The following is a 24,408-nucleotide window of genomic DNA, read 5'->3' as shown; positions in this document are numbered from 1 at the left end:
TGTGAACAGCTACTATGTGCCACACACAGTGCTATGCACAGAAGCACCTAAGGCTCCCTCCTGATCTCAGGAGCAGGTACTGTGGTAAGAAGTCCAGTGTCCTCCGTCCTACTCTAGAAAACCTGGGCGGTATGTGGATTTCCCTTGGGCTACAGACATCCAGAGGAGTCCAGTGCTTTCTGGGAATCTTCCTGCTTTGCCTATTTGACTCATTTTCTTCCCTCCCATAACCTGTAAAGCCATCAACCACAATTCTCCCTTTCCCCTTCCCAATATAGTGAATTTATATTTGTATTAAATACAGATATTGGGCCTCCCCAGTGGCGCAGCGGTTGAGCGCTGGGTTGCGAAGCTGCCCGCAGCCTCTGCAGCGCCAGTTCTATCCCTGGCTGCCAGGCGAGTGTCCCACATGGTACGCAGACCTCTCCTGCTGCCCGCTGCTCCCCTCAGCAGTGTACTTCGTCAGTCTGCCTGTTCTGCTCTGCTCTTCCCTTTGGCTCCAGTGAAGTCTCTCACCCTCCCGTGCTTCTGACTGTACCCAGTGCTTGTATAAATAAATAAATCTTAAAAATAAAAAAACACATATTAAAAAACAAGAAACTAAAAACCCCAATTATAATTGTTGCCCCAAATCCATTCCTGTGTTACAGTGGCATTTCCCATGCAGTATGTCTGGGCACATATGCCTTGGCCTGCCTCACAGGTTAGAGGGGTGCCAAGATGCTGACCTCCTAATCTTCAAGTCACAGTTTCTATTTCATTCTTTGCTATATTCCCATTAAACTCAATATGGGGAGGAAGGGGGATTAGTTTGCTATCAAACTATTATTTTCTGTGTTCTGCAAATGAGAAAGGTTGTATAGAATTGTTTTCCTGTAGAATACGTTTATGTTTGGGAAATAGTTCAAGACTATGCAAGTTAGGTAACCTTTGGCTAGTCAATTTCCTTTTCTGGGCCTTACTTTTTTATTTGCTTGTTTTTATATGTGAGTTTGTTTTTTTTTTTTTTTATTTTTTACATCACTGTTCATTTTTAAACAATATTTACCTCCCCCCCCCGCTCAGGTGTAGTCCCCATAGAATTTCCTTCACCAATGCACCCGTGCACCATTACCTCAATCCCCTGTGCTCCTCCCTCCCTCCTTCTGATCCCTCTCCCTCCTCCTCCCCTGCAGGATGTCTCTGATTTATAATTGTCTGTTTTTGTTTTGTTGTGTTCTGGGCCTTAGTTTACCCACAAGTGTGAAGAAGTAGTTACACTAAATAACCTAACTTTTCCATCTAATTCTGCAGTATAATTATTCTGTAAGGTGTGAAATCCCCTGTAATATCCTGAAAAAATAACATTCTTTGGGTTAGGGGGAGGAGAAAATATTTAAGTGAGACTTGAAGATTGCTCAAGGCATATAGCTAATCCTTACTTAACCTAACAAATGTGACTGGGCCCCGACTATGTGCAAAAGTACTATGACTGATACTAGGATTACAACTAAACAGAGAGGCACATTGCCCGTTCTCTTCAAGCTTATAGTCCACTAACACACACACACACACACACACACAAAGCAATTATAATTTAATAGGATAAATACTCAAATGGAAATAAATAACAGTGTTTGGGTATGTGAAGGGGTACCCATCTCAGCTTTGGTTACAGAAGGCTTACTCTAAGAGGTGACATCCAAGGCAAAGCTTAAAGAACAAACGAGAACTGCAGAGTGGGATGGGGTGGGCAATGGTCTGTCTCTGGTGAATCCTCTCACCCTCCCGCACATCTGGCCTGTACCCCGGTTCTTGTAAAAATAAATAAATCTTCTTTTTTTTTTTTTTTTTTAAGATTTATTTATTTATACAAGCGCTGGGTATAGTCAGAAGCGCGGGTGGGTGAGAGAATTCACCAGAGCCAGAGCAGGGAGCAGAGCAGGCAGACTGACGAAGGAGCACACTGCTGAGGGGAGCAGCAGGTGGCAGGAGAGGTCTGCGCGCCATGTGGGACCCTCGCCGGCAGCCGGGGATCGAACCGGCACTGCAGAGGCTGCGGGCAGCTTCGTAGCCCAGCGCTCAACCTCTGCGCCACCGGGGAGACCCAATAAATCTTCTTTAAAAAAAAACAGGAGAGGAAAAGTAAGCAGTAGGTAAGTTGGCTTGTTCAAAAGCACTATAGTTAATACAGAAACCAGAAAAGCATATTTATAATTAAATGTACAGAAGACCATTTCTTAAAATTACATTACAATCAAAAGCAACAATATCATTTGACTTTCAGGAAATTATTTTCAGAGTACATTTTATAATTAGCACCTATAAAACATTTTAAATTGAGTTTTACATAGTAATTGCTTTTTCAACACCATCCCTATATATAAAGTTATACCCTGCAAAATAGAATGCACTTCACCATAGCAACAGTTCTATATCAACTCCTACACAAGTTAGAAAGAGCCTGTTTAAAAAAAAAAAATTCTGGAATATTCTGAGGTGCCTGCTAGAATAAGTCACTCCATTTATTTTATATATTTTATTTTTGTTGTTGTTGTTAATGTTTTTTAAAAATTCTTGTAATTTGTCAGAATGTTATTTTAGTTTCTCAAGTCTTACTTCATGAAATAATATATTAAGCTATCTAAAAGAAAGAAAAAGGAAAAAAGAATGAAAAAGAAAAGAAACAAAGAAACAAACTATCAATGCCAAGAATAATATACTTGGGAATCAAGTTAATTAGTGTGGTGGGGGATGAAAATAATAATAGGAAATGATGTTTAAGTAAAATATAAAGCTAATTACTAAGTGCTACAGTCATATTATTTCCTCAAGAAAACTTATACCATAATAGTACTATAGGAATTGAAAAATAAATTCTATGTTCACAGTCTTCCTTTAAAAGATAATAAAAGCATTAGTATTTGTTTATTGTTTAATAAATTATATAAAACATTTACAAATTCCCTAAGAAGAATGAATGAGTTTATGGGCATCAGGGATCAGGTTATACTACCAAGTCTTTAGTGATATTATGTAACATTACACTTACCATCCTATGACTGGCCATGTCCACCAAGTCCACATTTTTTGTTGTACTTGCTCACAGTCCAAGTTGAAATACTCTGTTGTATTACCAAATCCTTTGCTTTTCTGAGTTTCCTTTCTCTGACCTAATTTCTAAACATTCTCCTCTATTCAATTCTTCTACTTTCCTCTGAAAAATCCCAAATACATGTGTTTTTAACCTCCTTAACATTTCTTTCATTCATTGGTTTAAAATGAAACCTAGATGTTATTCCCTTTCAGCCCTTTCATTTGGAGGTTCATGTAGCTTTCTGCTACATCCTACCACACACATCTCAGGGTTCACGGGTTCTCCCATATCTGCATCTTTAGAGCTTCACCATCTCGGTGTGTCCTTATAGGCATCTACAAACCTCTGCCACCACTCTCCATCCCAGGGAATCTCTCCCCACTCTATCAGCTTCATCTTCCACTACAAATCCTGCTGTTATCTTAGATGAGGATTTCAATATTCATATAGACAACTCTTTCCCAAATTCTGTTCCTTGACCTTCTCATCTCCATTTCTGTGAAACTTCTCTGACTATACCTAGGATCTTGCTGTCACCAAGAACACTATCACTTGAAATTTTAAAGTGAGGCATCTCATTTTTTGATATAAGCTCTCTCATTTAAATACTCCCTACATATAAATTTATTAATCTCATCATCAGATGATTTTATTCTATATTGACAAAGACTTTCCTTGACCAAACTCTAGTTAGGCTTCTCTGAGTCCCCTTTTTGACTGCACCTCAACCATTACTTATAAAAACAATAGCCTGTCAGCACAAATGATTCCTTTTACCTTCTCTACTCTGAGATATGAACAAAAGCTATCACAGTTTCTAACAACTCAAGGCCGTATGGTTGGGATGACTGCAGCCCCGGTTGGTGTGCCTGTCTAAGAAAGCACAATGCTTCAAGGAGACAGACATCCCCTGAACTTCCTCATAGACACTTACTAAAATAAGGTCACAATTATAAATCCATTCTCTACTCCTTTGAGATGTAAATCTTCTATTACCAAGAACAGTATTCTCAAAGATATGTTATCAGTCTCCCTGAAATGCAAACAATCAAGGAGATAAGTCTTTTCCTTCCCAGTGCCTGTGGAAGGTATAAGGGTCAACTGCCAGTTAATAAACCCAGATGGGTTTCACATTAATCAATCTTCCACTTTTGATAAATTTCTACTTCCTTGAATCTGCTCAAGATACACTCCCATCCCCACCCCCAACCCCACTCCTCTTCCCTACTCCTTCATTCTCTCTTTGTAACATCAGATCATCCACTTTTTTCTTTATACTCTATACTCCAGCATCTTTCAATTCCCTGAATTCACCCTGTTCTGCCTCAGTCTTTGGCTTGTAATACTTTTCTCATCTTCCCTGGCCTACAGTTTTCTTCAACATTATCTTATCCCTAGGAAGTCTTCCCAAATGCATCCCCTTCATTGGGTTAGGCTACCTGCTACATGCTCCTATGATACCCTGGCTTCCTATACCATGGCACTTATCAAGCTGTATTCTAACAGCCTATCTATCTTCTCTGTTAGACTACAAGCTCTTTGAGGGCAGAGAATATTTCTGTCTTGCTTACCACTTTGTGTCCCAATACTCACTTTGCTAACTACAGTTAAATAGGACCTTAGTTTGTGTTTATATATATATAATAAACAATATATATTTATCTATTCTGTATTTTTTTATATTATATATATTTATTATTCTGTAAGAGAACTGTAGCCTATACAACAAAAGTTTTCATCACTGAAATCTACTGAAGCAACTCTAATTCTTTCCAAGAACATTTGAAAACAATGCAACACAGGATAAAGCACATGAGGCTATAAGCAAAATTTGCAAAACTGTGATATGAGTCTACCATCATTAAAGTACTTGGGTATTACAAAACACAACAGAACAAAAACAATCAATTATAAATCAGAGACATCCTGCAGGGGAGGAGGAGGGAGAGAGATCAGAGGGAGGGAAAGAGGAGTACAGGGGACTGTGGTGATGGTGCACGGGTGCATTGGTGAAGGAAATTCTATGGGGACTATACCTGAGGGGGAAGGGAGGAAGCAAACATTGTTTAAAAATGAACAATGATGTAAAATATAAATAAATAAATAAATGTACTTGGGTATTTGTACATGAAACATATCTTTTCTGAATTACCTTTGATAACTAAGACTAATTCTTTAGTTGCTAAATCTTTTCACTTATGGATAATCTTTCACTGGAAATGACACGGTTCATATTCGATGGTGAATATACAACTCTGAGTCCGGGATTAATTCTTTTAACAAAGTTAAAACGTGGGCAAATTATAAAAATTTTTATTTGGTATTTAAAAGTTTAGAATGAATACTATCATCTTACTTTTTGGCATAATGAGGTACTTACTGATAAATTTGTACTGTTGGGAACATACTGATCCTGTTCTCCCAGCAACACGTCAATCACAGGGTGCCGGCCATTTTTTATTATGATTTTTCTTTCTTCCTGTACAGTTGGCCTGCAAAATGAAACAAATTTCAATTTAGTAGACATGGAAATACCCTTTTAAAAACAGACGTTAAGAACACACTCTAGGGCCTCCCTGGTGGCACAGCAGGTTTAGCATAGCGCTGTGAAGCTGTGTGAAGCCTCTGCAGTGCGGGTTTGATCCCGGCCGGTGGTGGAGATACCCACATGGCGCAGCAGACCTCTCCTGTCTCACCTGCTGCTCCCCTCAGCAGTGTATTTCAGTCAGTCTGCCTGTTCTGTTCCCCGCTCTGTCTCTGGTGAATCCTTTCACCCTTCCACATATCTTGCCTTTACCCTGGTTCTTGTATGCATAAAGAAATAATCTTTAAAAAAAAAAAACACTCTAGGGCCTCCCTGGTGGTGCAGGGGTTAAAGTCTCTGTACTATCACCCACTGGGGCATGAGTTCAGTCCCCAGCCAGGGGACTAACCCATATGTGATGCAGCAGAACTCTCCTGCTTTGCCCGCTCCCCTTAGCAATATATTTCAGTAGATCCACCTGTTCTGCTCCCGGCTCTGTCTCTGGTAAATCCTCTCACCCGCCCCACCCTCGCATTTCTGGCCTACACCCCAGTTCTTGTATGCATAAATAAATAAAAACAAATCTTAAAAAAAAAACCACACTCCAGAATAAGGTTTTGAATATAAAAGTTTAATTTTATTTACAAAATAAGAATTGGGAAGACAACTATAATAACGATGCTTGAAGAATAAACTTTTAACAGTTCTCTCTTTACAAGATTCTTCTTATTGTTTAGTTTTCTATTATTCTCTAAGACCAATATTTTCCTTTTTTTATAATATTTTACCCTTTCTTTATTGAGGTAATATTAGCTTATATTATTGTTGATAATTTGAAAGGATCAATATTTTCATTAGTAAAAGACACAATTTAGATTGTGCTACAAATCATTTTCAATAATAAAGAATGAAGGACATTACATAAAATTATTTCTACAATTTATTACATTCAAATATATTAAATATGTTGATATTTAAGACTTAAAATTTTCATATTCTTTAAACATGTTTCTATGGTTTTGGTATGTTCCACTTTTTTGGTAAAAAATTTTTTGTCTCGCTGATTTTGTGTTTTGAGCTTTTATGTTTTTGCTTTTATCTATTTGCCAAAGATCTGTGAGTAATGCCCTATGCGCATTCTTTTCAGATGTTACCAATGAGATCATTTTGGTGTCTTTCCAACATTCTTCTATGTATTTAGGTTTATATACATTCATAGCATTGGCTTGTGATTTCTTAAAAGACAACAAACAGATTCAAACTGTAATATATCATTCTAAACTACTCCACCCACCCCTTTCAACCTCTCTTTTTAACAAATTAAAATTAAAGTTATTTTACAAATTTTGCAGAATTGAGAACAAAGGAGTAACAACAAAACAAAATACCTCATGGTGAATTTTAGCAAGAATTCAAACATGGCCAATCTCAAATTTTTATTCCATATTTTCCTAGCTTTGAAAGTATGTATCCCTGGAATGGCCAACATACTCTGAACATAAGTAAGAGCTCATCAGCTCTCAAGCATGTATGTGAACTATATTCTTTTATAAATGCTAATTCTGGATTTCAATACATTTCTAAGAGGCTCTAGCTTACCATTATTTCTGGTTCTTCTCCCATGTGCACTGACAAAAATGCAGTACTTGTGCTTTATGAATTTTTTTTTTAAAGATTTATTTATTTATTTATACAAGCACTGGGTACAGTCAGAGACACGGGAGGGTGAGAGAATTCACCAGAGCCAGAGCGGAGAGTAGAACAGGCAGAGTGACGAAGTACACTGCTGAGGGGAGCAGCAGGCAGCAGGAGAGGTCTGCGCGCAATGTGGGACCCTCGCCAGGCGGCCGGGGATCGAACCGGTGCTGCAGAGGCTGCGGGCAGCTTCACAACCCAGTGCTCAACCGCTGTGCCACCAGGGAGGCCTGCTTTATGAAATTTTTTAAAACTCATCATTTTATTGAAAGGTAAGCAATCTTATTTGCTCCATAACTATAGAACATTTTCATTTTTATATTTATAAATGCCAAATAGAAAAATCCAATAAATTAAAAAAAGTGAATAGGGAGGAAAAGCGGCAGGTCCCAGTGAGAAGTGGGACACGGAAGATAAACGGGTGACGCCAGCAAACTGCCCGAAGAAGAAAGTGGCCATAAAAGAGGACTAGAAGGGAGGGAAGCGCAGAAACCTGCTCCCCTCCCCCGCCCACAGAGGCGGCACTCTCCGACCGGCAGAGAGGAGGAAACAACAAACCAAAACAACCAACAAGAACAAACGACGCAGCAAGCGGGACCGTGAGTGGAAAGGAACTATTGCAGCCACCACACCCCGTGAACGGGAGCTGGAACCCTGCAGGATCCGCCGCAGCGGTGAGGCGAACGGCTCCGGGGCGCCATTAGAGAAGAACAAAGACCCCGGGAGACGCGCACACAGCCCGGGCTGCCGGTAAAAGCCTGGCGCGGAAACGCGTGCCGCTCGGGGAGCTTGAAAAGCAAGTGCAGACCTGGATCGCGGCTGCCCAGGTCCCCGCGCCTGCGACCTAGGCTTGCGGGGAGACGACCTAGGCTTGCGGGGAGACGCACGGAGGTCCTCACTGAGGTGAAGGTCCCTCCCTGAGTGAGCAGGAACCAGGCGCCCAGGCACGGGAGCTGTGCAAAAGGCGCCATTCCCGCGCCACTGAACTGGGCTACAGCCCGCGTCCTGGAACTGAGGGCTTTGAACTGAGACCCGGGGCACGAAAATTCGGGGCGTGGGTTCTCCACGACGGTGGGGCACAAGGCAGACACAGCACCCCAAAGCTGTTGAGGTGTACCCTACCATTCCCGCTCTGTTCTCTGTCCCACGGGGTGGGGGGAGGCGAAAAACAGCCCCCCAAGGACAATAGGAGAGATCTCTGGCGCCACCTAGCGACCAGGAAAAAAAAAAAGTCACTAACACCCTTAAAACAGGACATTTCTTAAGACTGCTTGAAAAGGCAGAAGGTTTCTGGAGGACCCAGTGGCCAGCCGGGAAGTTATTCCACGCCAGGCCCCTTCCGACCAGCAGTCTGAGCCCACAGAGGGAGGAGGGCACCCACGTCCGGGCAGACCGGGTGCGCAGAAAGAGTGTGCCTGAAACCGGAGGCGCAGGGACTGCATCCCGCTTCGCCATTTGAGAACAGGGACATTTCTTCAGTAAAAACTGCCTAAAACCAGCAGAAAGCTCCCCCAGAAGACAGAGATGGCTCCTAGAAGAGCCAGAGGGGAGCGGAGAAGTTCACCCAAGATGTCAGTCAGTCCGAGCAACACAGTGTCCCAACGCATAAGACAAATTAGAAAACAGACAGTAGGGAGTAGAAGAACCACACGCAACCTAAAAACTCCTCAGGAAAGAAGCACACCACAAAAAGAAAACCACCTCCAGATTGCAACGACAGCAACTTGGAAGAACTTCTGGAGCCTTCCAGAAAGAGAATTTAAAAATTGCCATGATTAAAAAGTGATAGATCAGAAGAAGGAAATTGAGTCCCTAAAGAGGGAAGTAAGAGAAATGCAGGAGATCACAAAGAAATTAATGGAGGAACTAAAGAACTCTGGAAAAGCAATGAAAGCAGAATAGATGAAATGGAAGAACGAATAAGTAATCTTGAAGACACAGAAATAAAAAGAACCAAAACAGAAAAGGAAAGAGAAGTACGAAGGAAAAAGAATGAAGAAAGACTTCGGGAACTATCTGACTCCATGAGGAAAGGAAATATAAGAGTTATAGGAATTCCAGAAGGAGAGGAGAGAGATGTAGGAACAGAGAAAATATTCATGGATATAATTGAAGAGAACTTCCCAAATGAGAAGAAGGAGCTGAAAATTGATATACAAGAAGCAAGAAAAAACACCAAACTTCCACGACGAAAGGAAAAACACAGCAAAGACAATAATAGTAAAGCTCCAAGAATCCAGACAAGGAAAAAATAATGAAGCTGACAAGAGGGAAGAAACAGATAACATTCAAAGGAAAACCAATCAGGCTGACATCAGACTTCTCTGAAGAAACACTACGGGCAAGGAGAGAGTGGAGGGACATAGTCAACAGACTCCAAGAAAAGATGCCAAACAAGAATACTCTATCCCGCAAAGCTCTCTTTCCTCCATGAAGAAAGAATATGGACCTTCCCAGACAAAGAGAAACTCCGGAATTTCATTGCGACTAAACCCCCACTCCAAAAAATACTACAAGGAATCCTAAAGCCAGAACCTCAGAGGGACGAATAACAACGAAAGAAGACCAAAAAAAAAAAAAGGTTATTAAAAGAATAAATAAATAAAACCAAAGGAAAGAAAAACATAATGGCAAATACAGATGCTAACATATCAATATTAACTCTAAATGTAAATGGACTAACTCTTCAATAAAAAGACACAGAGTTGCAGCCTGGATTAAGAAACAAAACCCAACCTTTTGCTGTCTCCAGGAAACACATTTAGCTACAAAAGATAAAAATAGGCTCAAAGTCAAAGGATGGAAAACAATCCTACAAGCAAATGGGCCAAAAAAGAAAGCAGGAACAGCTATACTTAATCAGATAAAAAAGACTTCAAACTCAAAAAAATAAAAAGAGACCCCAATGGTCACTACATTATGATTAAGGGGACAATACTTCAAGAAGAAATACACTCATAACATAATACTCACCAAACGAAAGAGCACCAAAATATATCAGACAACTGTTGTCCTCTCTGAAAACAGACATCAGAGAAAACACATACGTAGTGGGAGACTTCAACACAAAACCGCTATCAACAATGGATAGATCAACAAGACAAACAAATAAGTAAAAAAACTAAAGCTCTAAATAAAGGACCTAAGAGCATTTGGCTTAACAGACATCTATAGAACACTAAACCCAAAAAAACGGAGTACCACATTTTTCTCAAGCGCACATGGATCATTCTCCAGGATCGATCACATACTGGGGCACAAGACAAACATCAAAGATACACCAAGATTGAAATCATACCAACCATCTTTCTGACCACGAAGGCATCAAACTAGAAATAAATCATAAAAAGAAGGCAAGGAACTATCCTACCTCATGGAGATTAAAAGCCACACTACTGGAAGACCACTGGACTAACGAGGAGATCAAAGAAGAAATTAAAAAATTCTTTGAATTGAATGACAAGGAGGACACCAATATCCTAAATGTATGGGATGCAGCAAAAGCAGTAATAAGAGGAAAATATATAGCAATAGAAGCTCACATCAAGAAACAAGAAAGAACTCAAAGAAACACCTAATCCTCGAAGCTCAAAGATCTAGAAAAAGAACAACAAAAACCCCAGAACCAGTAGAAGAAAAGAAATAATAAAAAACCAAAGCAGAAATAAATGAAATGAAACTAAAAAACAATCCAAAAGATCAATGAAACCAAGAGCTGGTTCTTTGAAAAATAATAAAATAGACAAACCCTAGCCAGGCTCACAAAGGAAAAAAGGAGAAAGCACAAATACACAGAATCATAAATGAAAGAGGAGAAATCACAACGGACACAGCAGAAATCAAAAGAATAATCAGTAACTACTATGAACAGTTATATGGAAACAAGTTCAACAATCTAGAGGAGATGGACAAATTCCTACAACTTACAATCACCCAAAGCTAGATAAAGAAGAATATAGAACACCTAAAACAGACCAATTACAAGCAGCGATTGAAATGGTAATTAAAACCTCCCCAAAAACAAAAGCCAGGACCTGATGGATTTACAAATGAAATTCTACCAAACATTCAGAGACGAATTAGTGCCTATCCTTCACAAACTCTTCCAAAAAATTGAGAAGGAAGGGACAATAAAAAACACGTTCTATGAAGCCAATATTACACTAATACCAAAACCGAATAAGGACAACACAAAAAAGGAAAAACTATACCAATCTCCCTAATGAACACTGATGCAAAATCCTCAAAAATTTTAGCTATCAGAATCCAACAATGTATCCATAAGATAATTCACCACGACCAAGTTGGATTCATTCCAGGGGCACAAGGATGGTTTAACATCCGAAAATCAATTACGTTATACAACACATCAACAAAAAGAAATATAAAAACATATGAAATATCATAGATGCTGAGAAAGCTTTCGACAAAGTGCAACACCATTCAATGATAAAAGCCTTGAAATTCTTGGATACAAGGAACATACCTCAACATCATAAAAGGCCATCTATGACAAGCCAACAGCCAGTATCATTCTCAATGGTGAAAAGCTGAAAGCAATTCCATTAAGATCTGGAACAAGACAAGGATGTCCACTCTCACCACTGCTTTTCAATATAATACTGGAAGTCCTAGCCAGAGCAATAAGACAAGAGAAAGACATCCAAGGAATCAAATAGGAAAAGAAGAAGTCAAACTATCACTATTTGCAGATGATATGATAATATACATAGAGAACCCCAAAATCTCCACAGAAAAACTAATTCAACTCATCAGTCAGTTCAGTAAAGTGGCAGGATACAAATCAACACGCAAAAGTCAGTAGCCTTCCTATACACAAACAATAAATCTGAAGAAGAAGAAATCAAAAAAACCACCCCTTTTATTATCGAAACAAAAAAAATCAAATATTTGGGAATAAATCTAACAAAAGAGGTAAAGGACCTATACAAAGAAAACTATAAAACACTGTTAAAAGAAATAGAAGAAGACACAAAGAAATGGAAAGACATCCCCTGCTCATGGATTGGAAGAATAAACATTATTAAAATGGCCATCCTACCAAAAGCAATATACAGATTCAATGCTATTCCAATCAAAATCTCAATGGCATTCTTCAAAGAAACAACAACAAATGTTGGCGAGGATGTGGAGAAAAAGGAACTCTTGTGCACTGTTGGTGGGAGTGCAAACTGGTCCAACCACTATGGAGAGCTGTGTGGAGATTTCTGGACCTACTAAACATAGAGCTTCCATATGATCCAGCAATTCCACTCCTAGGTATTTACCCAAAGGACACAGAAACATCAATTCCAAAGAGCACCTGCACTCCTATGTTTATAGCAGCACTGTTTACAATAGCTAAGCTTTGGAAACAACCCAAATGCCCAAAAATAGATGACTGGATCAAGAAGATGTGGTACATATATACCATGGAATATTACTCAGCATTCAAAAAAGATAAACACATGCAATTTGCAGCAACATGGATGGCACTGGAAGGGATCATGCTCAGCGAAATAAGCCAAAAAGAAAAAAGAAAAATACGGATGGTCTCACTCATAGCAGGAATCTAGAAAACTTAAATAAGGGACCAGGAAAATGAATATAAGAAAGTGAAAATCAAAATCAACAAAAAACTATGAACCAGAGACACTTTTTGGGGGGTGGGGGGGCGGGAGGGAAGGATTGGGGTCAGAATGGGGCGTTTGCAATTGTATGGGGGAATATAAAAATAAAATTTAATATTAAAAAAATAAAAATAAAAAAAAAAAAGAAAAATCCAATAAATATTTTTATTTTGCATCATCTATTTTCTTTCAATCTCCTACATTTTGCATCTGTCTACCTACAAACAGTATCAAATAAATTTTGATACACAGACCTCATAAAAGATAAAAGAATACTGCCAACATGTCCTTTCATTCTGCCGACAGGATAGTCCAGGTTCTTGTCACCAAATACTGCATGATGTGTATGCTTCCTATGGAACAGCTAACTAGAGAGAATACATTTCAATTTTGCCCTTAGAAATATTCACATATTGCTTTTTGAGTCTGAGAAAATTCATCTAGGACACTGTCATCTGAATACTCATAATCTGAGATTTTGTTTATACAAAAAATTCCAATCTAATGATTACGAAATGTCATCTGCCAACTTATTCTCTGTAAAAAATGAGAAATTCTGAATTCTCAAATGTATTCAATTAAATGAAGCAGACTACAATGGTGGCATCTCTAGTCTTCTATCATACCTTCTAGAAATATGATATTAAAGAGTTTAGGTAACAGAATTGAAAAATTGAAGGGTGTGATAGTGATTTTTATCTCTCTTATGTATCATCCTTCTCCAATTTTCTTATTTTGGACTTTTATAGTAAAGTGGAAATAACTGGTAAGCAACAATGACCTTCCTAAGATGAAAAATTATAAAATGTTCCAAATATAGGAGAGAACATTAAAGATCCCAAAATGCATCTAAGATTTAAAAAAGGATTCAATTGTCCCATATGGTAAATGCAAGACAGGATGAGTTTGATTCTCCTTTTTCAAAAAAGAGATCTTTTTGTTCTTTGGAAGGTCTTAAATTAAAAAACTGATGGCATGGTATACTGAAGATTAGGTTCTGATGGCATGGCATACTGAAGATTAAGGATCATTCTTAGCAGATCCTTTAGCATTCTTTGGAATGCTGCTGCATAGATGAGTTAGTTATTCTTCAGTTTTGAACATTTAAACTGTCTAGATTTTCATTATCATAAACAATGCTGCAATGTACAATCTTATACATGTGTTCATATGCATCTGACCAAGTATTTCTCTTAGCTAGAGTAAAGTGCTGAAGTGGAATTTCTGAGTCATAGAGTATGCATATTTTTTATTTTAATAGGGAAAAGTCATTGTATCAACCTACCCTCCCACCAGCAGGATATGAAAGATGATAACAACATCTGAAGTTGTTATTATCAAACTTACTAATTTTTGAAAATGTGGTGGGTGAGCCATGTTGCCTCATTTTTTGGATTTGCACTCATTAAGGTTAAAAATCTTTCCATTAATTTCTTGGACTTTTTTCATCTTTTTTCATCATAATATCTTATCAATCACTCACAAATGAACACATTTCTGAACTTACACTAATATCAAGAAATTCTTCTACTTAATTATATCTAGGTAACAAAACCCCAATAATGAACACTTGCATTTTCTCAAAAAAGTATCTTCTAAGGAAATAATCGGAGGAAACAATGTTTTGGCAAAACAATCTGAGTAAACAATGTTTTTGCAAAACATTTAAAAATTATAGAAAAACGACAGGTTTTGGATTTTAGAGTATAATTCTAAAGATAGTAATTTCATCTAGGTGTGTTATGAATTTAGATGAAAAGAAAAAAATGAAGATGTCTATAAGTGATGTCAGTTTTAAAATCCAAGTGCTCTGTAGAGAAATTCATATATATCATAATCAAGACTTTTCCAGGAAGGTTTTCACTTTAGAATAAAAGTTTGAATGATTTTTCCTGCTGTGAAATCTATACTCACTTATTCTGTTGCTATCAAAATAATATAAAGACAAAGTACTTCTTGGGAGAGTGAGAAGCAAATGATAATTCACAGAAAATAGATGATATACTGTGACAGGACAGTTATAGCAAGAAATATATGAAGATCATGTTGGTAATGTTTTATGACATTGGGGAAACCTGAATGGTGCCTGGGAAGAATAAAACATTGAACTTGAACAAATTTAATTATTTTATATTTTTGAAATTGCTTCTTTTTCCTTTACCTGTCCCAAAGAAACAGAACATAATCTATAATAGTAAAATATCCAGAATACAAGTTGACTGGGAAGGCTTAGAGTAAGAACTTTTGCCTACAGGTTTAGGGTATAGTGATTAACGTATCATAATAACATTTAGAAAGAAAATATAGCAATTATGAAACCAAATAATCAATTAGAACTAATTGCAATGTCTCAAATGCACTAAAATCTTTAAACAAATGGAAAATCTAAAGGAAAATGGTGTAAACTTCAGATATTAAGTACTAACTTAAAATGCATTTTAATGTTTCCTATTTCATGGCTTTTTACACTTATAATTTGTCATTTTTTTAAGATGGATTTTTCTTTATATAATATATATATATCTCCAACTTGGAATATATTTTATCATGTGACATACTTTCTGAAATTGTCTTACTAATAGATGGTTTGGACAGTCCTACTAAGGACAAATCAGACCAGGACCTGGGGTAAGGCAGAGAAGAAGGGATGTTGTTTGTGGCTATCTAAAAGAATAGCTGAGGAGGTCAAGCACTATGGACAGCTTTGCTCTGAATTGAGGCACCAAAAGGCTGCACAAGAACCATAGTTAAGTATCTTTGAATAAGTATAGCTGTCATGCACTAAGTGCTTATCATCTGCCTGGTACTGCTCAGAAGTTTCATCTATTTTTATCTCATTTAATCTGTATAACATCTCTGAGAGGTAGGTATTATTTTGTCCCTGCAGAAACTGAGATTCAGAGAGACTAAGTAACCTACTGAAGGTTAGCTATTAAAAAAACCTAGCTACTATTCAAATCTATTCTTCCATGATCCAAAGTGTCCTCTTGAAGGACAAACCTAAAAGAAATTCCTATTTTATTTATTCAAGAGTGTCTTTCTTATGTAAATATGGAAGATGTCCAAAAAAATAAGGAGTTCCTCTTCTGCACTGTTGGTGGGAGTGCAAACTGGTCCAACCACTGTGGAGAGCTGTGTGGAGATTTCTGGACCTACTAAACATAGAGCTTCCATATGATCCAGCAATTCCACTCCTAGGTATTTACCCAAAGGACACAGAAACATCAATTCCAAAGAACACCTGCACCCCTATGTTTATAGCAGCACTGTTTACAATAGCTAAGCTTTGGAAACAACCCAAATGCCCAAAAATAGATGACTGGATCAAGAAGATGTGGTACATATATACCATGGAATATTACTCAGCATTCAAAAAAGATAAACACATGCAATTTGCAGCATCATGGATGGCACTGGAAGGGATCATGCTCAGCGAAATAAGCCAAAAAGACAAAGAAAAATACCGGATGGTCTCACTCATAGCAGGAATCTAGAAAACTTAAATAAGGGACCAGGAAAATGAATAACTATAAGAAAGTGAAAATCAAAATCAACAAAAAACTATGAACCAGAGACACTTTTAGGGGGGCGGGGGCGGGAGGGGAGGGATTGGGGTCAGAATGGGGGGGCTGCAATTGTATGGGGAATATAAAAATAAAATTTATTATTTAAAAAAAAAAAATGAGTTCCAAAATTAAAAATTTAGAATCAAATTTGCATATAGTAGATACTCTAAAAATATTTATTAAATCTCTGATGAGTTTAGGAATTAATCATATAGTTTTACAGTGATGTAATAGGAATACATTTTACTCCTCAGCATTTTTACCAAAACCCTATGTCAGTAACAAATTCCTAAAACTTTAAAATTTACCCCATTTTCTAATTCATAAGTTAACTTCTTACAATTTTATATATGGATACCTGAGACTAAACTCTCAAACATGTCCTCTTTTTTTTTCACTTGCTTCAGCAGTGAAACCACCAAACAAATCAAGGAAGTTTGGGTTTCTTGGAATGGCTGGTGTATATCTTGCATGTGAAAAGGATATGAATTTTCAAAGGCCAGGGACAGAATGCTGTCCCTATGATCCCTCTAAGTTGAAATGTTTAAACCTAATGCCAAACATGGTAGGAGGCAGTCTTTGGAAAGTGATGGGACTAGTGTCTTATAAAGAGAGTCCAGGAATAACCCTGGTCCTTCCCACCATCTGAGATCATGGGCAAAAATATGATAATTTGCCCTCCTGACTGAAAAGGGGAAGAACAGAGGCTCTATACCATACTACAAAGCCGTAATAACAAAACAGCATGGAACTGTAACAAAAAACATGTGCACAGGCCAGTGGAATTGAAAACCCAGAAATAAATTTATACATATATGGTCAACTAATTTATGACAAAAGAACAAAGAATACACACTGGAACAAGGAAAGTCTTTTTCATAAATGATGCTGGGAAAAATGGGCTGCCACATGCAAAAAAATGAAACTAGACCACCATCTCACACCACACACAAAAATCAACTCAACACAATGGAATACTATTCAGCAATCAAAAAAGATATACTCATGTCATTTTCAGCAACATGGATGGAGCTAGAAGGGATTATGCTCAGTGAAGTAAGTCAGTAGGAAAAAAAAATACTGGATGTTTTCACTTATAGGAGGAAGATAAGGGATCAAAAACAAGGGATCAAAAAAAAAGGCAAAACTAACAGTCAAACTATACATCAGAGACATTCAGAAGGGTAGGTGGAGGGAGAGGAATCAAAACAGGGACAGGGAAGAGCACAAGAGACTATGGTGACAGTTCAGAGATATCTTGGTGGTGTTAACTTTATGGGGATTACACTTGAGAGGAGAAATCAAACTTGTACAAAAATGAACAATGTAAAAATATATAATTTTTTTTAAAGTAGAAAAAAGTAGATAAAAGACTTGGCGGTAAGATGGAAACCATGAGATATACACTAGAAAAAGTAGGCAAAGCACTCCATGACATATACTTTAGAAACATCTAGGAGGACTAATCTTTAGAAGCAAGGAAAACAAAGATAAAGATAAATATAAACAACTGGGACTACATCAAACTAAAATGCTTCTGTACAGCAAATGAGACAGGAACCAGACAAAGAGATACCCTACTGAATGGGAGAAAATATTTGCACACCATACATCTGATAAGAGACTGATATCAAAGATCTACAAAAGCTTGCACAATTCAAGAAAAATAAACAACTCAATCAAAAATTGAAGCTAAAGAGCTAAAAAGACAGTCTCCAGAGAACAAATGCAAATAGCCAACAAGCATATGAAAAAATGTGCAACATCACTTATTATCAGAGAAATACAAATCAAAATGACAATGAGATGCCACCTCACATCTGTGAGAATGGTTCATATCAATAAAAAACAGAAACAAGAAATGCTGGCAAGGATGTGGTGAAAAAAGAACCCTCTTACACTGCTGGTGGTAATGTAAACTGGTCCAATCACTATGGAAAGCTATGTGGAGGTACCTCAAAACACTAAAAATGGATCTACTATATGACCCAGCAACTTCAATTCTAGGAATCTACCCAAACAACACAAAAACACTAATTCAAAAGGAAACTTGCACTCCTATGTTTATTGCAGCTCTGCTTACAATAGCCAAGATATGGAAACAACCTACATGCAATATAAAAAATATAAAAATTAAAAAAAGGGAAAAAAAAGAATCTATGTATATGCACAATGGAATACTATTCAGTAATCAAAAAAGATAAACTCATGCCATTTGTGGCAACTTGGATGGAGCTAGAAGGGGTTATGCTAAGTGAAATAAAGCAGAAGGAAAAAAAAATATTGATGGTTTCATTTATACGTGGAATACAGAGAAACCAAACAAAGGATAGGGAAAATCACAAAACTTGCAAGCTGACCATAGATCTGAGGCTTATAACAGGGGAAGGGAGTGACAGGGGTCAAACAAACTATGGTGCTCCTACCATAGCTCTTTTTTCCATTTTTTGATTGAGTTTTTTGCTTTGTTTTTCTTGAATTGTGCAAGTTCTTTGTAGATCTTTTTTTTTTAATACTTTTTTTTTAAAGATTATTTATTTATTTATTTATACAAGCACCAGGTACAGTCAGAAGTGCGGGAGGGTGAGAGAATTCACCAGAGCCAGAGCAGGAAGCAGAGCAGGCAGAAGGACCGAAGTACACTGCTAAGCGGAGCAGCGGGTGGCATGAGAGGTCTTCGCGCCATGTGGGACCCTCCTCCAGTAGCCAGGGAGTTGCCAGGGATTGAACCGGCGCTGCAGAGGCTGCAGGCAGCTTCGCAATCCAGCGCTCAACCGCTGTGCCACTGGGGAGGCCCTCTTTGTAGATCTTTGATATCAGTCCCTTATCAGATGTATGGTGTGCTATGGTGTAGTCCCACTATAGGGACTACATCTGAGGGGAGAAATCAAATACTGTCCAAAAATTAACAACAATATAAGAAAACCAATATAAAAAACAAAACAAACAGATGATCATCTAGGAAACAGGAAGCAGGCCTCACCAGACACTGAATCTGCTGGCACACTGACCTTGGACTTTCCAGCCTCCAGAACTGTGAGAAAGAAATATCTGTTGTTTGTAAGCCACCCTGTCTAGAATATTCTCTTATAGCAAGTTGGATGTTTTAGACATTGGGAAAACAAGCAATTTGTCCAAAAGCTGGAGTTAAGATTTAAAGTGAGGTCTGTTTGTATGAATGTTCACTACGAAAAGGAAACATACATACAATGTTTAAGAAGTCAGTAAAGAATAAAGAGATAAATTTGGGCTCGCAGCAGGAAGAACAGAAAAGATCACAGAAGATCTCCATTTTTTCTTGCCTAATTAAGCTTTTATAATTATATATATAAAAAAAATTACAAAGCTAACAAATGAAAGGACTACTCCTTTATAAAAATGTCACCCACATAAACTTAGAAATTCAAGTATGTAAGATTCCCCAATAGAGTAATAACAAACATCTGCTTTCACTGCACTTATTAAAGGGAAAGCAAGAAAATAATTTGTCGATTTTATATCAAGCTATGTGTAGGTCATCCAACTTTACTAAGAATTCAACATATTTGAGTCATGAATATTTAAAATAAAAACACTAAACTTAATTGAAGAATGTTAACTGATCTCAAGCAATGGGGGAGGGTGTAAAAGAAATCAATTACCTGCTGTAACTTCCTTGCTTAGCGACCTTGGCCAGGGAGAAAATGCAGTCAAGAGTTGCCAGGTGATGTACTGCTTTACACAGGGAATAATAATGTTCACCAAAATTCCTACAGAAGCGGTAACAACATAGAAGTGATCAAATTGATTATTCAGAGCTGTAAAAGTTATATAACAAGTTATCACTTTATCAGCTACAGTGAGCACACTATAAAAGAACCAGGCATAACCAGCAATTCAGGGAGATGGAAATTTTACTGATTTTCTGTTTAATAACTTGATTAATGAAGCTTCTGTTGTTTCATTTGAATAGAATTATATACATCTAAAACAGCTTCTATACAAAGATATCTACTATTAATACCACATTGCACATTTCATCTGACCATGACATTTCAACTTAGACATAATTAACACAAATGAGGTAAACATTTCCATTCAGCTTAAAGAACACCATGAACTACCCAGATGAGTTAGCTTCCCTTTGTGCTTCTCCTTCATAGCATATCCAAACTAGAAAAAAAACAGTTTTAATATCTTTCTCTCATACTGAATTGGAACTTCTCAATGGGAGGGCACTTGTCTGACTTACCCATCAGTTAGTATCAGTTAATAGTCCTAACATCTACTTAGTAACCTTGGCATTGACTAGACATTGTACTATTTTTGTTAGAGACAAGCAAGAAGAAAAGTACTTTTGTCTGTAATCTCTAATTATCTTATTAATAATATAAACAGAAGTAACATTTTACATTTGTTTTTAAAAAGATAAAAGCAATACCTCAAATCTTTGGCTATGTAAACAGCTGTGATGTGAAAGCTTAAAAACTCTTTTACTCAAAGATTTACTCAGAAAAAGCATACAATTGCATGCAGGTGTTTTCCTTTCCCTTTTTTCTTTTTAGCTTATTCTATTATTTTACACCACATGTAGCCCTTACAGACTTTTAACGTAGATCCCCTGCCAAAGAACGTTATACTGAATACTTCTCTTTAAAAAGATTTCCCTATTATACTGTGGTTTTCAGAAATTTTGAGATTTAGTCTGTTTGCTTTTATTTTTTGAACTAGTTTAACAGCTTATGACAAAGGACATAACTCAGGAACAGCCAGAAGGAAGAGAAGCAGAGAGCAAGATATGAGGAAAGGATATAGAATTTCCAATCTCTCTTCAAGTGCTCCACTCCCCCCAAATATCCCAGTCTTTTTCTTCTTAAATCTAAAGGTTTACAGAGTACTTCCTACCAAGATAAATATACTTAGACTTAACTAACACATGACTGTTCAGGTATTGCTAAATTATCACTATATTAGTTTTTTAAAAATGTAATATGCATTTTCTAGTATTATTAGAATAAGGTAGTCTATGTAAATGGCTTTTTCAGATGACAGAAACATCATTTTAGGTATACAGATTTCTGTGTTAACTATTTGTGAACTGAAAAATATATTTACAGTGTATTTTATACTTGAGTAGACAGAGTATAATTAATATACTTTACCTATTTCTCACTATTCATCAAAAGAAACAACACAAAAACCACTAACAGAGTTAAGAGTCTGTGCAAAATCCCATACACAAAGGAGCTGGCCCCTGGAATTACACAGGCAGCAGGCACTCAGTTGTTTAAAAATGCTTCCTAGTTTTGAAGATGCCACATTCTTCATGGATCTAAGACTCCTGAATGGTTATCCAGTGATAGTCATTCCTGGTCTGATTTCAATTTTTATCCAACCATTCACTTACCTCTGGAACTGAGGTCTGTGCTGTTCCCATTCTAATTATTGACCCATCTTCCTATACTGGCACTTTGTTTTATCAGAGACCAGCCATATTTGTGTTTTTACTGTTTCCTCTGTAGATATGTCAAAGCACCTTTGGCACTAAAAACAGTCCATTTTTCTTTTTCTTACTCCCTCCTTCTCAGTCCCTGTCTAAGTGACCATGACCCTTATTTGCTGCTACTCAGCAGTCTTGGGTTGAGGGTAAACTGTGGCTAAAATTCTCTATTTCTAGGATGAAAATGAGTGATATAACTCTCAGTGGATACCACATCAGTTAAAAAATCAGGGAAGGGTAAGGTAATTATTTCGATACAGATAAGATGTTCTTATGTCAATCATATAAACAAGTCATGTGAACAAAATAAGGAACACTCATTGTCCTTAAATATCATAACTCCTATAAAAGTATTGTTTCACTTCTTGGTCTTTGTCCATTGCTATATTTTGTCAAGTTTCAAAGAAATTACCCATACTTAGAACAATAACATATTGGAAAATGTGTAATTCAGTTAACAATCTGACAGACTAGGTTTATGTCATAACAACAAGCAACTTTATCCATAAGCCACCAATCAACTTAAGGATGAAGCAAGAGTACTATGGCTTAAATCCTGCCCAAAAGGTATTGTTGGGTCCATGCAAAACAGGCTAAGACACTAGGGTTCTAAAGCTATAACAGCCAGAGAAGTTTACCATCACATGGTACTCAATGATATGAAGGTAATCAAGTAAAAAATACTTTCTTTTTTATTTTCAAATACACTTCTAAAATATTTGTACTGTATGAAAGGTATTGTAATTCAATTTTTAAAAGAATTTGCAAATGAGACAGCCACTGCCTGTCTTCTAGAACATAAGATACATGAGCTTTAAGAGAGGGTTCCATTTACCAACCTTTTAACAGCCTTGATTTCTCACAATATTTTGATCAAAAGTAATATGACTAATGCATAGCAGTTAGCATCCCAGTAAAGGACAAACAGACTTGAATAGTCAGTAGTCAATCTTCTGATGTCAGGTTCATTGAGGTTAAAAATTTTTTTTCAGTTACATCATATTCGACCATCTGGCACCTCAAAAAACAGTGTGCATAACAATCAATGCTGTTCTCAAGTGGGGCTCTTGCAGCAAATGCTCTATCTAAATCTTAGCCAATATACTTTTTTTTAGATAAAAACTTTAGTATTTAAGTAAAATCTTTTTTACATTGAAACATAGAAACTTTTGAAATTATGTATTTGCAAAGTAAAGTAAAATTTCTAGTAACCTCACTATCTAGAAACAGTTAATATTTAAGACTATATATATTTATGATATCTACATCATGTCATATATGTCTATATCAGCAGTTATTTCTCTAAAGATACACAAATGGCCAGTAAGCTTATTAGTAAGCATATATAATTGAATCTTTAAAAAGATTTATATGCTATTCATGTGTGAAAACTTAGACATTCAGAACTATAGCATCATCTTCTTCATTTAGTAGCATATTATGAATATATTCTTCTGTAATATATATACTGTAAGCTTACTTTCACCAACTCTCAACTACAGCAAAGCAATGATCTGATGAAAGCAGAATTCTCCTAGCTTAATTTGGTAGGTGGTCTCAGGCAGATTACAGTAAGAATATGTTAGGGGCCTCCCCGGTGGCACACGGTTGAGCGCTGGGTTGCAAAGCTGCCCGCTGCCTCTGTAGTGCCAGTTCGATCCCCAGCTGCTCCCCAGCCACCAGAGGAGGGTCCCGCATGGAGCGCAGACCTCTCCTGCCGCCCGCTGCTCCCCTCAGCAGTGTACTTCAGTCCTTCTGCCTGCTCTGCTCCCCGCTCTGGCTCTGGTGAATTCTTTCACCCTCCCATGCTTCTGACTGTACCCAGTGCTTGTATAAATAAATAAATCTTTAAAAAAAAAAAAAAAGAATATGTTAGCATGTGGGATGCCAGAAGAGAACAAAAGGGGTAAATCAAAGCTATATTGTAAAAGAAAAAACAAACAAACAAACAAAAAGGAAAAAAAATCAGGGAATACCAAAATTTATAGATTGGGAAACCTGAACTTTCTTTAATCCAGAATAATGACAGGGAGAACATAATCCAGATCCATAAACTCATGCATACCTATGAATAGTGTGACTATGAAATTACCTCACCAAATCCAGCATTCTAAAATATAGCCCCTGAATTTTGAAGGAAGACATTCTAATCTATTAATAGTTTTTTGGTCTCAGTGATGCTACTAAGAGAAAAGCTAAAAGAACTGAAAGACTCAAGGGCTCTAAAAACCCTTAAAATTGGAATACAAGTAAATTAGAAAAAGAGCTGAATACCCCAAATTTCTACCCCTGGATTCAGGACTCTGAGGTAACATAATCTCAAAGATTCTTTAGTAAAATTGGAATCTCTTTTTTATCTCAAAATTCAAGATTCTAAGCAAAAAGAGATGGCACTACTTTTTAAAAATGCTCTCATATCTTTTTCTTTTCACTTCTAT

At 37.1% G+C, this 24,408-nt stretch overlaps 1 protein-coding gene across 5 annotated transcripts in view; it reads right to left on the bottom strand.

The window, feature by feature from the left end:
• MSH3 (mutS homolog 3) overlaps positions 1-24,408 on the bottom strand; it is a 177,556-nt gene that overhangs the window by 69,305 nt on the left and 83,843 nt on the right. For 4 of the 5 annotated variants that reach the window (XR_008549251.1, XR_005128842.2, XR_008549252.1 and 1 more), the window contains exons 18-19: positions 20,133-20,240; positions 5,457-5,568 (exon numbers count right to left, since the gene is read on the bottom strand). Coding sequence is in view for 2 of the 5 variants with exons in the window: in XM_037529984.2 (XP_037385881.1) it covers positions 5,457-5,568; positions 20,133-20,240 (220 nt within the window). In the remaining 3 variants the exon portion in view is untranslated. Of the gene's footprint in view, positions 1-3,037; positions 3,197-5,456; positions 5,569-20,132; positions 20,241-24,408 lie in introns of those variants that run through there. The other variant, XM_037529986.1, reaches the window with a different exon arrangement.

The sequence above is a fragment of the Talpa occidentalis genome, unplaced genomic scaffold, assembly GCF_014898055.3.
Source record: "Talpa occidentalis isolate TD23 unplaced genomic scaffold, MPIMG_talOcc4v2.1 talOcc4.6, whole genome shotgun sequence".
Taxonomy (NCBI): Eukaryota; Metazoa; Chordata; class Mammalia; order Eulipotyphla; family Talpidae; genus Talpa; species Talpa occidentalis.
The sequence above is the reverse complement of the archived record's forward strand: the minus strand, read 5'-3'. Positions and strand labels throughout refer to the sequence as shown.